This window comes from Pristiophorus japonicus, chromosome 3 (assembly GCF_044704955.1).
Source record: "Pristiophorus japonicus isolate sPriJap1 chromosome 3, sPriJap1.hap1, whole genome shotgun sequence".
In the NCBI taxonomy this organism is placed as follows: Eukaryota; Metazoa; Chordata; class Chondrichthyes; family Pristiophoridae; genus Pristiophorus; species Pristiophorus japonicus.
In genome coordinates, this window is record NC_091979.1 from 330,683,917 (window position 1) to 330,701,215 (window position 17,299).

Sequence of the window (17,299 nt, forward strand, 5' to 3'; positions counted from 1 at the left end):
AGTATCCACGTTAGTTACTCTTTGTCCTTCCGAGCACAGACCCGGCTGAGAACCAATCGATTTATAGTGTTTAAGGATTGTCAATATTCGGTATTTAGAGAAGAAACCTGCCCCGATGTTTAGATTATGTTCAGTCCGAACAACAACAAAAAGTGACTGTAACGACCCAGAAAGCAGTGCCTGTTCTCACGGCGGGAGCTTGGAAAGTGATTTGTAAAATAAAATGGAGCATTTAAAGAGCATCGTTCCATATAACCGGCTTTGGGAATCGGACTTCATTCCGATTATTGAATTGAGTGAGTGGGAGGAGGAAGGTCGGGAGACATCCAATCAGTAGCAGGGGATAGAGCACACGTCACACTGCATCGCACTTCCTCCAATTCTGAGCAGGAAAGAGATGGACCCGAATCAATCCCGATTGAGTTAAAGCTTGAATCCGAGATATCAGGCTGTGCAAAAGTTCTCGGTTCAAATCTGAGCGCTGAATTATTCAATTCACATTTTAAAGGAGACTTCAACCATTTATTGGAACGTCCTTTATTGTCCTGGGAACAAAGAAGATTTAGATGAGGTCTGATGGAGGGGTTTTGGAACGATGAAGGGTTCTATGAAGGGATTCGGGAAACATATTTCCCAGGTCGGTGAGTTGGTGAGTTAATGGCAGATTGAAAATCAGCAGCAATAGAATGAAGGGAGAGGGTATTATTGTACTATTCTACACAGGGCCTGTTCGGGCATGGGTTGTCCTATCAGAAAGAGGGCTGCATGCAGAATCCATAATAGCTTCATAAAATTGAACGTTTGAGAAGAAGATTGGGAATTGGAAGGTGAACGGGATTGGTGGAGAGATCTTTCAGAGGTGTGATAGGCCGAATAGCCTCCTTCCGTGCTGTAAAGTTGTATTATTTTATCCGTCTGGGTCATGCTTTATAAACATGCTGGGATTTAAAAAAAGTTAATACAACTGGTAGATCTTACTGTAGAAGTTGTGTGATTAGGATAATTCCCCCCACCGCTATTCAATCAAGCGCATCCCCGAAAACAACACTTGCATTTATTTAGCGCCTTTAACAGAGTGAAACGTCCCAAGACGATTCATACGAGCTTAAGGAGGTAAAATGTGACATCAGACCACATAAGGAGATATCAATTTTCTTTAGTATGGTCAGCGGTGATTCTGGCAGTTGACCAAAAACTTGGTCCAAGAGGTTAGTTTAAACAGCATCTTAAAATGGAGAGTTGACTTCACTTTAATATCATGGAATGGCCTGATTCCGTGCTGCTAATAAGATTCTGATAGCAAAAGGATGTAGGGAGGAGCTCAGAGGACATAATGTGAAATAATCTACTGTAAACATGGTTGTGGATTGAGGGGAGAGTTCCATAATAGCAGGAAGAAGTCCACGATACAATATCCCAGCATTCACTCGGTACAAAGGGGCCTGATGGACAGAATGCCCCTTTAAGACTCGTGAATTTCCTTAGGTACAAGACTGGAGTTACGTGGAGGCTTCACGTCGGGTCTCATAACTCCGAGAAACTCAAATGTTGATGTCGGGTTTGATGGGCAAATGATGGAGTTAGTTTACTCTGCAGTGAAATTTCGAGTTGTTTGGTTATTTTATAAGCACTGATTACAGAGTCTAACTTATCCAATTGGCCAATCTTTCCCAGCAACACCATCTCCTCCCAAACTCTACGCCCTGCTCTCCTCCTGTGAACAGCCCAACACTGGCGGCCCCGTCACCTACGGCTGCTTGGCGATGGACTATTCCCCGGAAATCACCAGCCTTTCCTGGAGGAAAGAAAAAGAGCCGATCGACACTGGATTGAAGATCTACCCGTCAGTGCTCAACAAGAAGGGAGCCTACACCCTGAGCAGCCAGTTAACCATCACCGAGTCAGCGGTGGGGAGCAGCGCAATATATTGCGAGGTTCGACGAGGTGGGTCGGTCTGGGACGTAAAAATGCCAGGTGAGTGTTGTGGGATACAGGGAGGTAAACTGTGAAAAGCAGAGAAGTTCTATACAAGCTTGGTTAGACCAGACTGAGAGTCATGTGCACAGTTCTGTTCTCCATCTCACACTGAGAGTCATGTGCACAGTTCTGTTCTCCATCTCACACTGAGAGTCATGTGCACAGTTCTGTTCTCCATCTCACACTTAGAGTCATGTGCACAGTTCTGTTCTCCATCTCACACTGAGAGTCATGTGCACAGTTCTGTTCTCCATCTCACACTTAGAGTCATGTGCACAGTTCTGTTCTCCATATCACACTTAGAGTCATGTGAACAGCTCTGGTCTCCATCTCACACTTAGAGTCATGTGCACAGTTCTGTTCTCCATCTCACACTTAGAGTCATGTGCACAGTTCTGTTCTCCATCTCACACTGAGAGTCATGTGCACAGTTCTGGTCTCCATCTCACACTTAGATTCATGTGCACAGTTCTGGTCTCCATCTCACACTTAGAGTCATGTGCACAGTTCTGTTCTCCATCTCACACTTAGAGTCATGTGCACAGTTCTGGTCTCCATCTCACACTTAGAGTCATGTGCACAGTTCTGTTCTCCATCTCACACTTAGAGTCATGTGCACAGTTCTGTTCTCCATCTCACACTTAGAGTCATGTGCACAGTTCTGGTCTCCATCTCACACTGAGAGTCATGTGCACAGTTCTGTTCTCCATCTCACACTTAGAGTCATGTGCACAGTTCTGTTCTCCATCTCACACTGAGAGTCATGTGCACAGTTCTGGTCTCCATCTCACACTTAGATAACGTGCACAGCTCTGGTCTTCATATCACACTAAGAGTGCTGTGTACAGGTCTGGTTTCCACATCATATTTAGAGTACTGTACACAGTTAAGTTCTCCATAACATATTAAGAGTGCTGCGTACAGGTCTGGTCTCCATAACACACCTCACTGTGCACAGTTCCGGTCTCCAAATCACAATTCGAGCACTGTGCATAGTGCTGGTTTCCATATCACACTTAGAGTACTATGCACAGTTCTGATCTCCATATCACATATAGAGTACTGTATACTGCTCTAAGCTCCAGATCATATCAACTGTAATGTGCATAGTGCTGGTTTCTATGTTATAAGAATGATACAGAGGAACAAGGACGACACCAGAACTGAAAGATTGTAACTATCAAGAATTGTTGACCCGGGTGGGCCAATTTTCTCTGGAAAAGGGAAGTCTGAGGGGTGATTAAATAGAGGTCGTTAAAATTTTGAAGGGATTTGAAAGGTTAGTCGTGGATAAAATATTTCTGCTTGAGCAGGAGGCCGATATTGGGGCCATAAATATAAGATATGCACGAATAAATCCAATAGTGAATTCAGGAGAAAGTTCTGCACCCAGGGAATTGGTAGAATATGGAACTCCCTTCCGCAAGGAATACGAGGCGAATAGCATATATGCATTTCAGGGGAATCTAGATAAGCCCACGAGGGAGAAAGGGATATAAGGTTATGTTGATAGGGGGTAGGCAGTAGGGAGAGAGGAGGTGCATGTGGAACATAAACATAGGTCTGTTGGGCCGAATGGCCTGTTGCGGTGTTGTAGATTAAATGTTAAAAACCGCTTTGCAGTTCTTAATTGTTTGGATTGTCACAAATAATCCCAATAAAATGTATTTTCTTGCAGATCGTGTGGTACATCATCCAACTGTTATCCTTACCCTGAGTTCCAGGGAAGAAATCACCAGCAGCAGATCTGTAACTGCCGTGTGTTCAATCATCGATTTCCGGCCAAAGTCACTGACCGTGAATTGGCTGAAGAATGGACAACTTGTGCATTCGGACTTCGTCACCTCTCCCGTCTATGAGGTGAACGGGAACTTCTCGGCGACCAGTCGGCTGACATTCCCCGCCGGGGAATGGTTCGCCCACTCGGTCTATACCTGCCAGGTCTCTCATCAAGAATTCATCCAAAGCCGAAACATCACCAGATCTCCGGGTAAGAGACACAGCCCCGTGAAGTTCCGGCTCATTCTGAGCGCTGATCTCAGTCAGGGCTTTTATCGGAATGAGTAAAAAGCACAGAACTATTTCTCATTTCCAATCACACAGTTTGTTTTTCCTTTCGGTGTAAGTCCTGACTGAGGATTCCTCAGGGTTCATGACTCCATCACTTTGCCAAAGGTTGCCCTGTGCTTGCCCTTAGGTTCAGCTTTATCCTGAGTTGCCTGAGCATATTCAGAGCGACAGTCGGTGTCTCCAACCCTTTACTCTGTCAGGGCCACTGCTAGAAATGGCTAGAAAGGGTGTAGATGAACAAAGGGACCTGGGAGTGCATGTCCACAGATCCCTAAAGGTAGCACGCCAGCTAGATAAGTGGGTTCAGAAGGCAGACGGAATACTTGCCTTTATTAGTCGAGGCATGGAATACAATAGCAAGGAGCTTATGCTTGAACTGTATAAAACACTGGTTAGGCCTCAGCTGGAGTACCACGTGTATTTCTGATCACCACGTTACAGGAAAGATGGAATTGCATTGGAATGGGTGCAGGGGAGATTTACGGGGATGTTGCCTGGACTGGAGAATTTTGGCTATGAGGAAAGATTGGATAGTCTGGGTCTATTTTCTTTCGAACAGAGGAGGCTGAGGGGAGACCTGATTGAGGTGTATAAGATTATGAGGGGTCTGGATAGAGTGGAGAGGAAGGACCTGTTTCCCTTGGCAGGGTGGTCAACAACCAGGGGACACAGATTTAAAGTCATTGGGCAAGGTTTAGAGGAGATATGAGGGGGAAATGTCTTTATCCAGAAGGTGGTGGGGGTCTGGAACTCACTGCCTGAAAGGGTGGTAGAGGCAGAACCCCTCACCACATTAAAAAATACTTGGATATGTAATTAACCTACAGGGCTACAGACCAAGAGCTGGAAAGTGCGATTCGGCTGGGTTGCTCTTGGTCGGGCGGCGCGGACAGGATGGGCCAAAATGGCCTCTTTACATGCTGTTAGTTTCTCTGATTTTATGATCTGCCTATTTAGAATACACAGTCCAGTTCTGAGCACCACATCGCAGGATGGATAAACTGGCTTTAGAGTGGGTGCAACACAAATTGACCCGAATCATACCGGGCTAAAATGTTTACATTATGAGGACAGGTTGCACAGAATAGGTTTGTATTCCTTTGAGTGTAGAATGTGAAGAGATGATCTAATTGAGGTGTTTAAGTTGATAAGTGGAACTGATGTGGTAGATAGAGAGAAAATATTTCCTCTGGTGCAGGAGTTCAGAACAAGGGACAGAACCTTAAAAGTAGAGGTGAACCGTTCAGAGGTGATGTCAGGAAGGATTATTTCACACAAAGAGTAGTGTACATCTGGAACTCTCTCCCTCCAAAAGCTGTTGAGGCTAGAGGTCAAGTGAAAATATACAAACTGAGATTGATAGAACTTTGTTAGGCCAGGGTGTAAAGGGTTACAGAACCAAGGCGGTAGATGGTGTTGAGGTGTATATCAGCCATGATCTAACTGAATGGCGGAACAGGCTCGATGGGCTGAATGGCCTCCTCTTGTTCCTATGTTGCTATTACTGCCCTGCGATTATATTTCCTCCTGACTCTCTCACCAGACATGAGAAAAGCTCACTAATGACAGAATTTTTTTTAAAAACTACTTCACACCGGTGTAGCAAATTATTTCCCACCACAAAAGACCCCTGAAATTCCATTCTCCCGATCTTTCACTTCTACTCTGCCGGGGCCTGTGACTGGTTCCTGCACATTTTCATCGCCCCAAAATCACAAGACACCAGAAAATTAACTTTGTTTCCAGTTGCACCTAAAATCCTGGATTTGATTTGACATTCATTTTGAACCAGTGTAATTTCCATGTAGAGCTCTTGACCCTGGGGGTGTTCCCATTATACTGAGTGGAAATGCGTTCGGGCAGAAGGATCGATAGGTTGGCGTAAAGGAGCAAGGATTTTCGGGACGAGCGCTATTCAGTGCGTAACACAATTGCACCCAACTTAATTCAATGTCTTATGCCGGGTATTTACTTCACAGCCGATCACTGGTGGCTCTGGGTGCAAATACACAGGAAATGTTAGAGTCTCCCGGACCGGTGCCAATTCTCTGTCCTTCCAATAACGATGGTGTTTAAGCAACAGCGAGAGGTTAATATCTCAAAGGTGATTTATTCACCTTGAGGGAATTAAAGCAGAATTAATCCTGATTCTGAAGCTGAAGCTTTGCTTGACTTTCATTTCTGCTTCACAGATGATTCCTCGTGCAACGATCCAAAAATCACTCTTCCGCAGCCGTCCCTAGAACAGGTCTTACTGGAGGCGACAGTGACCTTAACCTGCATCGTGTCTAATGCTCCTTATGGAGTCACCGTGACCTGGATACACGAAAAGAAGAATTTGCAATCAGGGATTGCCAGCCAACCGGGAGAGGCTCCCGACAGTGTGATCAGCAAGTTAGACATCTCGACACAAGACTGGCTGAGTGGGGATGTGTTTGACTGCCTGGTGAGCCATCGGGATATGCCGACTCCTATCAGAGGTTCCATCCGCAAGGAAACGGGTGAGCAGCGTGATTGTTGTAACAAGTGAGAGGCTGTAACTATTCCCGGTGCTTGTGCATGGGCCAATTCGTTCTCATAAGTGTTTTAGTAGATTACTCTGATAATTCAAATGCTAATCCCACGAATTAAACACTGTGGGACATGAGATGATGTATTTAAGGGGAAGCTAGATAAGTGCAGGAGGGAGAAAGAAATAGAAGGCTATTTTATGTGGTTTAGATGAAGTAAGGTGGGAGGACGCTGGTCTGGAGCATAAAAGATGGTCTAGATCAGTTGGCCGAATGGCCTGTTTCTTAGCCGTGATTTCTATGTAATTTCCCAGTACAACTCTTCAAGCTCCCAGAGAGAAGGATTAGATCCCACTCTGTTCTGGGCTGAAAAACTGGACAGACCAGGGAGGCGAAAAGGGGAATCCTTTAAAATTCAGCGCAAAGCACATTTCTCTCACATTTAACCGCCGGTTTCATTGTCTCTGGACGTCACCAGTTTATTGACCTTTATTGTAATTGTTCTGCAGCTAAAGATCCGCGGGAACCGGCCGTGTCTGTCCTCCTGCCCTCGGCAGAAGAAGTCTCCGCTCAGAGGTTGGTCACCCTCACCTGCTTAGTGAGAGCTTTCTCCCCCCGAGAGATCTTCGTCAAGTGGACCGCCAATGGCAAGCCGGTGAATTCGGGCAACTACAAGAACACCGAGGTGATGGCGGAGAACAGCAGCTCTTTCTTCACGTACAGCCTGTTATCCATTGCAGCCGAGGAGTGGGCCAGCGGTGCTTCTTACTCCTGTGTGGTGGGACATGAAGCCATTCCCTTAAAGATCACCAACAGAACGGTCAATAAATCCAGCGGTAAACCCAGTTTTGTGAACATTTCTCTTGTTCTGATGGACACCGTCAATTCTTGTCAATGAGAATTTCTCCATTGCATTTCAGTTCTTAAATAAAAACCAATAAAGGCCTTTTCTTCCAATCGTGAATTACACACACAGCCGCTCAAGTAATTTTGTTTCCCATTTTTGCCAAGGAGCGGGCTGTTAATCTGAAGCAGAATATTTGTCGGACTTGGGCCCAAAGCTTGTACAGCCAGTGCTCCCAGCTCAGATACACCACAGGTTGGAGGCAGAGTGAGGCTCTTTCATGACAGGGTTCCTCAAAGTAATTTCAGCAACTTCCGTCCCACTGGGAGAACCTGCAAAGTTCCATTTTCCGACAAACAAATGCAGGACATTTAGATCTCGGTGTCCTTGTTTCCCGTGTTGCTCATCCCTTCAGATTTGGGGCCAGTTTTATTTGGCAGCGTCGCACCCTCTGGGATCTGAAATGAGGGTCACACACGAACACGAACTGTACCTCACCAGAGAGAGGGGAAAGATCAATTGTTAACCCCCTGTACTCCCCACTCTCCCACCAGAGAGAGGGGAAAGGTCAATTGTTAACCCCCTGTACTCCCCACTCTCCCACCAGAGAGAGGGGAAAGGTCAATTGTTAACCCCCTGTACTCCCCACTCTCCCACCAGAGAGAGGGGAAAGGTCAATTGTTAACCCTCTGTACTCCCCACTCTCCCACCAGAGAGAGGGGAAAGGTCAATTGTTAACCCCCTGTATTCCCCACTCTCCCACCAGAGAGAGGGGAAAGGTCAATTGTTAACTCTCTGTACTCCCCACTGCCCCACCAGAGAGAGGGAAAAGGTCAATTGTTAACCCCCTGTACTCCCCACTCTCCCACCAGAGAGGGGGGAAAGGTCAATTGTTAGCCCCCTGTACTCCCCACTGCCCCACCAGGGAAAGGGGAAAGGTCAATTGTTAACCCCCTGTACTCCCCACTCTCCCACCAGAGAGAGGGGAAAGGTCAATTGTTAACCCCCTGTACTCCCCACTGCCCCACCAGAGAGAGGGGAAAGGTCAATTGTTAACCCCCTGTACCTCCCACTCTCCCACCAGAGAGATGGGAACAGTCAATTGCTTACTTACTCTCCCTCCCACTGCCACAGCACAGTGAGGGCAAAGGCTAATTGTTTACCCACTGTACCTCCCACTGCCCCACCAGAGAGAGAGAGGCCCATGGTTGAATTGTTGCATTCCGTCGGCTGACTTCACATGGCGTCTCACACTGAACACAGAGCGGGGAAGAATGCGTGTAAAAGTTCACACTTACACATAAACACACAGAGACTTACACATAAACACACACATTGACACACTGACACAGGATATTACACATACCCAGAATATAATACACACCTTCATTGTCAGAACCAGTTATTAGTACTCTCTGAAAGTTTGAACGACAGCAAAAATATACACATACACCCTTACACAAAACATACACAAACACACGCATTATCACACACACACACACTTAGTTGCATAAACACACAAATCAACACAAACCCACTAACGCATAACACACACACACATTTACATGCGAACACACACAGTTACACATAAACACACACATGTTTACCCCTAAACATACACAACACTTACACATAACCATACACACATGCATTAAAACACACGCATGAACGTACTTACACAAAACACACACATTTAAACATAAATACACAAAATTACATATAAACACACAAAGACTTACACGTAAACATACACAAACTTACAAAAACACACACACACATAAATATAGATACATAGAATCACACATTAACACACATAACCCCACATATCAACATTCCATTAATACATCAACACACAAACACAGACAAAACTGTACCTCCGAGCTCCCGCCTCCTCCTAAAGTTGAAGCCAGAGAGATGGGAACACACAAAGACTTACACGTAAACATACACAAACCGGGGTCGGTGAGAGGCCTATAAAGGCCAGCGGGAGCTCGGAGCAGTCAGTCGAGGAGGCGGGAGCTCGGAGCAGCGCGAGTCCGGGGTCGGTGAGAGGCCTATAAAGGCCAGCGGGAGCTCGGAGCAGTCAGTCGAGGAGGCGGGAGCTCGGAGCAGCGCGAGTCCGGGGTCGGCGAGAGGCCTATAAAGGCCAGCGGGAGCTCGGAGCAGTCAGTCGAGGAGGCGGGAGCTCGGAGCAGCGCGAGTCCGGGGTCGGCGAGAGGCCTATAAAGGCCAGCGGGAGCTCGGAGCAGTCAGTCGAGGAGGCGGGAGCTCGGAGCAGCGCGAGTCCGGGGTCGGCGAGAGGCCTATAAAGGCCAGCGGGAGTCGGGCAGTCAGTCGAGGAGGCGGGAGCTCGGAGCAGCGCGAGTCCGGGGTCGGCGAGAGGCCTATAAAGGCCAGCGGGAGTCGGGCAGTCAGTCGAGGAGGCGGGAGCTCGGAGCAGCGCGAGTCCGGGGTCGGCGAGAGGCGTACCGGTGCAGCTACAGGGAGAAGGCAAAAAAACAAAGGTGACGTCACAGCCTAGGGGGTAAGTGATTGGCTGGTGATTGGTGAGTAGTTTTTCTTTTTCTTCTTATATTGGTCAGTAACTTTTAACATTGTTATTACCAGTTTAAGTGTATCTAAGGGTTAAGACATGGCAGGAGAGCTCGGTCGGGTGTTATGCTCCTCCTGTACCATGTGGGAACTCGGGGACACTTCCGGTGTCCCTGACGACTACGTGTGCGGGAAGTGTATCCGCCTCCAGCTCCTGACGGTCCGCGTTACGGAATTGGAGCTGAAGGTGGATTCACTCTGGAGCATCCACGATGCTGAGAATGACGTGAGTATCACGTGTAGTGAGTTGGTCTTACCACAGGGAAAGGGTCCACAGCCAGATAGGGAATGGAAGACCAACAGGAAGAGTAGAGCAAGGAAGGTAGTGCAGGGGTCCCCTGCGGTCATCCCCCTGCAAAACAGATACACCGCTTTGGGTACTGTTGAGGGGAATGACTCATCAGGGGAGGGCAGCAGCAGCCAAGTTCATGGCACCGTGGCTGGCTCTGCTGCACAGGAGGGCAAGAAAAAGAGTGGGAGAGCGATAGTGATAGGGGATTCAATTGTGAGGGGAATAGATAGGCGTTTCTGCGGCCGCAACCGAGACTCCAGGATGGTATGTTGCCTCCCTGGTGCAAGGGTCAAGGATGTCTCGGAGCGGGTGCAGGACATTCTGAAATGGGAGGGAGAACAGCCAGTTGTCGTGGTGCACATTGGTACCAACGACATAGGCAAAAAAAGGGATGAGGTCCTACGAAACGAATTTAAGGAGCTAGGAGCTAAATTAAAAAGTAGGACCTCAAAAGTAGTAATCTCGGGATTGCTACCAGTGCCACGTGATAGTCAGAGTAGGAATCGCAGGATAGCGCAGATGAATACGTGGCTTGAGCAGTGGTGCAGCAGGGAGGGATTCAAATTCCTGGGGCATTGGGACCGGTTCTGGGGGAGGTGGGACCAGTACAAACCGGACGGTCTGCACCTGGGCAGGACTGGAACCAATGTCCTCGGGGGAGTGTTTGCTAGTGCTGTTGGGGAGGATTTAAACTAATATGGCAGGGGGATGGGAACCAATGCAGGGAGACAGAGGGAAACAAAAAGGAGCCAAAAGCAAAAGACAGAAAGGAGATGAGGAAAAGTGTAGGGCAGAGAAACCCAAGGCAAAGAACAAAAAGGGCCACTGTACAGCAAAATTCTAAAAGGACAAAGGGTGTTAATAAAACAAGCCTGAAGGCTTTGTGTCTTAATGCAAGGAGTATCCGCAATAAGGTGGATGAATTAATTGTGCAAATAGATGTTAACAAATATGATGTGATTGGGATTACGGAGACGTGGCTCCAGGATGATCAGGGCTGGGAACTCAACATTCAGGGGTATTCAACATTCAGGAAGGATAGAATAAAAGGAAAAGGAGGTGGGGTAGCATTGCTGGTTAAAGAGGAGATTAATGCAATAGTTAGGAAAGACATTAGCTTGGATGATGTGGAATCTATATGGGTAGAGCTGCAGAACACCAAAGGGCAAAAAACGTTAGTAGGAGTTGTGTACAGACCTCCAAACAGTAATAGGGATGTTGGGGAGGGCATCAAACAGGAAATTAGGGGTGCATGCAATAAAGGTGTAGCAGTTATAATGGGTGACTTTAATATGCACATAGATTGGGCTAGCCAAACTGGAAGCAATACGGTGGAGGAGGATTTCCTGGAGTGCATAAGGGATGGTTTTCTAGACCAATATGTTGAGGAACCAACTAGGGGGGAGGCCATCTTGGACTGGGTGTTGTGTAATGAGAGAGGATTAATTAGCAATCTCATTGTGCGAGGCCCCTTGGGGAAGAGTGACCATAATATGGTGGAATTCTGCATTAGGATGGAGAATGAAACAGTAAATTCAGAGACCATGGTCCAGAACTTAAAGAAGGGTAACTTTGAAGGTATGAGGCGAGAATTGGCTAGGATAGATTGGCGAATGATACTTAGGGGGTTGACTGTGGATGGGCAATGGCAGACATTTAGAGACCGCATGGATGAAGTACAACAATTGTACATTCCTGTCTGGCGTAAAAATAAAAAGGGGAAGGTGGCTCAACCGTGGCTATCTAGGGAAATCAGGGATAGTATTAAAGCCAAGGAAGTGGCATACAAATTGGCCAGAAATAGCAGCGAACCTGGGGACTGGGAGAAATTTAGAACTCAGCAGAGGAGGACAAAGGGTTTGATTAGGACAGGGAAAATGGAGTACGAGAAGAAGCTTGCAGGGAACATTAAGGCGGATTGCAAAAGTTTCTATAGGTATGTAAAGAGAAAAAGGTTGGTGAAGACAAACGTAGGTCCCCTGCAGTCAGAATCAGGGGAAGTCATAACGGGGAACAAAGAAATGGCGGATCAATTGAACAAGTACTTTGGTTCGGTATTCACTAAGGAGGATACAAACAACCTTCCGGATATAAAAGGGGTCAGAGGGTCTAGTAAGGAAGAGGAACTGAGGGAAATCTTTATTAGTCGGGAAATTGTGTTGGGGAAATTGATGGGATTGAAGGCAGATAAATCCCCAGGGCCTGATGGCCTGCATCCTAGAGTACTTAAGGAGGTGGCCTTGGAAATAGCGGATGCATTGACAGTCATTTTCCAACATTCCATTGACTCTGGATCAGTTCCTATGGAGTGGAGGGTAGCCAATGTAACCCCACTTTTTAAAAAAGGAGGGAGAGAGAAAACAGGGAATTATAGACCGGTCAGCCTGACCTCAGTAGTGGGTAAAATGATGGAATCAATTATTAAGGATGTCATAGCAGTGCATCTGGAAAATGGTGACATGATAGGTCCAAGTCAGCATGGATTTGTGAAAGGGAAATCATGCTTGACAAATCTTCTGGAATTTTTTGAGGATGTTTCCAGTAAAGTGGACAAAGGAGAACCAGTTGATGTGGTATATTTGGACTTTCAGAAGGCTTTCGACAAGGTCCCACACAAGAGATTAATGTGCAAAGTTAAAGCACATGGGATTGGGGGTAGTGTGCTGACGTGGATTGAGAACTGGTTGTCAGACAGGAAGCAAAGAGTAGGAGTAAACGGGTACTTTTCAGAATGGCAGGCAGTGACTAGTGGAGTGCCGCAAGGTTCTGTGCTGGGGCCCCAGCTGTTTACATTGTACATTAATGATTTAGACGAGGGGATTAAATGCAGTATCTCCAAATTTGCGGATGATACTAAGTTGGGTGGCAGTGTGAGCTGCGAGGAGGATGCTATTAGGCTGCAGAGTGACTTGGATAGGTTAGGTGAGTGGGCAAATGCATGGCAGATGAAGTATAATGTGGATAAATGTGAGGTTATCCACTTTGGTGGTAAAAACAGAGAGACAGACTATTATCTGAATGGTGACAGATTAGGAAAAGGGAAGGTGCAACGAGACCTGGGTGTCATGGTACATCAGTCATTGAAGGTTGGCATGCAGGTACAGCAGGCGGTTAAGAAAGCAAATGGCATGTTGGCCTTCATAGCGAGGGGATTTGAATACAGGGGCAGGGAGGTGTTGCTACAGTTGTACAGGGCCTTGGTGAGGCCACACCTGGAGTATTGTGTACAGTTTTGGTCTCCTAACTTGAGGAAGGACATTCTTGCTATTGAGGGAGTGCAGCGAAGGTTCACCAGACTGATTCCCGGGATGGCGGGACTGACCTATCAAGAAAGATTGGATCAATTGGGCTTGTATTCACTGGAGTTCAGAAGAATGAGAGGGGACCTCATAGAAACGTTTAAAATTCTGACGGGTTTAGACAGGTTAGATGCAGAAAGAATGTTCCCAATGTTGGGGAAGTCCAGAACCAGGGGTCACAGTCTGAGGATAAGGGGTAAGCCATTTAGGACCGAGATGAGGAGAAACTTCTTCACCCAGAGAGTGGTGAACCTGTGGAATTCTCTACCACAGAAAGTAGTTGAGGCCAATTCACTAAATATATTCAAAAGGGAGTTAGACGAAGTCCTTACTACTCGGGGGATCAAGGGTTATGGCGAGAAAGCAGGAAGGGGGTACTGAAGTTTCATGTTCAGCCATGAACTCATTGAATGGCGGTGCAGGCTAGAAGGGCTGAATGGCCTGCTCCTGCACCTATTTTCTATGTTTCTATGTTTCTAAAACCAAAACAAGAGATCGCCATACACATATACGCAAACACTAAAGTGCACAAAATACGTCAGGCTATAGGCGAATATCGCATTAAAATGCACCCTTTGAACAGTCTCCCAACGATTGTATTAAATAAATAATTTCTGATATAATATCTCACATTCCTCTATTCTGATGCCGCACACACACTGAATCAACGTTCTTATTTGGAAACTGATGCAAGTTAATTATGTTCCGAACATTGACCGTCACAAATTAATCAAGATTATAACTCACATCCGGTGTCTTACCCTGTCCCCTTGACAATCTCCAAATAATTAGCTATGGAAAACTATTGTTAAAGTAATCAATATCATTCAGTAAACCTCCCTCGATATTACATCATACTATTCCCGAATGGTCGATCCTGTGACATTGATGCAAAATCAATCAGCGTGTGACATTGAAGGAAAACTGTCATATGTTCCAACACGGACTATAGCAGGATCATAAAGGATGAGCGACTGTGGAATTAGGAACACAGATAGATTGCTGAGAGTGATTAACTTAACACAGGACATACATTGTACATTAAATTAGAGAACAAACTAATATCTTAAGGAAAAGAAAAGACAATATATAATAATAATATGATATGTTGGATTAGCAAGCGATCTGAATATATTTCCTCCTCTATGGCCCCGCAGATTCCTCAGATCACATCTGGAATGAAGAGTATGAGGACCAGAGCGGCAACATCTGGACAACCGCTTCCACATTCATCATCCTGTTTTTCCTGAGCATGTTCTACAGCGCTGCCGTCACTCTGGTGAAGGTGAGAAGATTCAATGCATTCGCTTCGAGCTGACTGAAGCGGTTTGACAAATCTCTAAACGTTTCATTGATAAAAAAAACCCTGAGATAAATTCCCCAAACCACTAAATCCCTGCTTTAATCTTTTATCCCTCTTTTACAGGTCAAGTGATCGGCTGGATTTCGGCCGCCGTGGATTTTGCTCATCTGGTTATTTACATCACTGTGTCCTGAAAATAAACTGTATCCTCTTGGTGATTCCCGGAGTCAATTGCCTTCAGTTTTTTCGTCTCCCTGTTGAAATGTGTGAGATAATCGTGGCTATAATGTAAATGTATCTCGGAGTTTCATAATTGTTTGAATATCTCGTGTAAATAAGTCACTTTTCTCAATCATGATTGACAATTATTCCCTTCCCTTTATGTTGGGCCCCTGATTCTCTCTCCCTGGTGTCTGTTGCAGTTGTACAGATAGCTGGCAGCTCAGACCGCCTGTGTTCCAGACTCAATGTGACGCTCATTTGTTATATTCAATTTGTGTTAACTTTTTAAAAACGTCTCTGTAAATTGTTCTCTGTGAAATTGTTAATAAATCTGGAATGATAAATGGAATATATTGGACTTTGCTGAGTTCCTTTCTCCAAGGCTCCTTCATACCGTGCCATTTCCCTATCACACTTTGTTTTATTTCCCTGAGAGTTACTCTTCACCCGTCCTGTCTGAGTTGTGTTGGAATCCAAGGCCTTTCGGTGGAGGAGCCACTGCGCCACCTAGTGTCCGATCAGTGTAACGACACATTTTCCCAGCCTTTTATGTCATGCTCCAGAGGCGAAATGACTGCAGGGAGACCAGGCCGACCAGGCGGTCTCTTTTAATATTATGGACCTTCACGTGCCAAGTTATATTAAAGAGAAATACTCTGATCCATCACAGTCTGATAGAGTATAGTACGTGTCAGAGTAAATCTCCCTCTACACTGTCCCATCAAACACTCCCAGGGCAGGTACAGCACGGGGTTAGATACAGAGTAAAGCTCCCTCTACACTGTCCCATCAAACACTCCCAGGGCAGGTACAGCACGGGGTTAGATACAGAGTAAAGCTCCCTCTACATTGTCCCATCAAACACTCCCAGGGCAGTTACAGGGGGTTAGATACAGAGTAAAGCTCCCTCTACACTGTCCCATCAAACACTCCCAGGGCAGGTACAGCACGGGTCAGATACAGAGTAAAGCTCCCACACTGTCCCATCAAACACTCCCAGAGCAGGTATAGCACGGGTTAGATACAGAGTAAAGCTCCCTCTACACTGTCCCATCAAACACTCCCAGGGCATGTACAGGGGGTTAGATACAGAGTAAAGCTCCTACACTGTCCCATCAAACACTCCCAGAGCAGGTATAGCACGGGTTAGATACAGAGTAAAGCTCCCTCTACACTGTCCCATCAAACACTCCCAGGGCAGGTACAGCACAGGGTTAGATACAGAGTAAAGCTCCCTCTACACTGTCACATCAAACACTCCCAGGGCAGGTACAGCACGGGGTTAGATACAGAGTAAAGCTCCCTCTACATTGTCCCATCAAACACTCCCAGGGCAGTTACAGGGGGTTAGATACAGAGTAAAGCTCCCTCTGCACTGTCCCATCAAACACTCCCAGGGCAGGTGCAGCACGAGGTTAGATACAGAGTAAAGCTCCCTCCACACTGTCCCATCAAACACTCCCAGGGCAGGTACAGCACGGGTTAGATACAGATTAAAGCTCCCTCCACACTGTCCCATCAAACACTCCCAAGGCAGGTACACGGGGTTAGATACAGAGAGGACAGTCCCATCTACACTGTCCCATCAAACACTCCCAGGTCAGGTACAGCACGGGGTTAGATACAGAGTAAAGCTCCCTCTACATTGTCCCATCAAACACTCCCAGGGCAGGTACAGCACGGGGTTAGATACAGAGTAAAGCTCCCTCTACACTGTCACATCAAACACTCCCAGGGCAGGTACAGGGGGTTAGATACAGAGTAAAGCTCCCTCTACACTGTCCCATCAAACACTCCCAGGGCAGGTACAGGGGGTTAGATACAGAGTAAAGCTCCCTCTGCACTGTCCCATCAAACACTCCCAGGGCAGGTACAGCACGAGGTTAGATACAGAGTAAAGCTCCCTCCACACTGTCCCATCAAACACTCCCAGGGCAGGTACAGCACGGGTTAGATACAGATTAAAGCTCCCTCCACACTGTCCCATCAAACACTCCCAGGGCAGGTACACGGGGTTAGATACAGAGAGGACAGTCCCATCTACACTGTCCCATCAAATACTCCCAGGTCAGGTACAGCACGGGGTTAGATACAGAGTAAAGCTCCCTCTACATTGTCCCATCAAACACTCCTAGGGCAGGTACAGGGGGTTAGATACAGAGTAAAGCTCCCTCTGCACTGTCCCATCAA

At 46.6% G+C, this 17,299-nt stretch overlaps 1 gene segment (V, D, J or C); it reads left to right on the forward strand.

Moving 5' to 3' along the window:
- Positions 1–559: 559 nt before the first annotated feature.
- On the forward strand, positions 560–15,413 carry LOC139260392 (Ig heavy chain C region, membrane-bound form-like). The segment is given in 7 exon segments: positions 560–649; positions 1,675–1,974; positions 3,656–3,967; positions 6,240–6,548; positions 7,067–7,393; positions 14,742–14,869; positions 15,011–15,413. Coding segments are annotated over 6 exon segments (1,296 nt in total).
- The last annotated feature ends 1,886 nt before the right edge of the window (positions 15,414–17,299 follow it).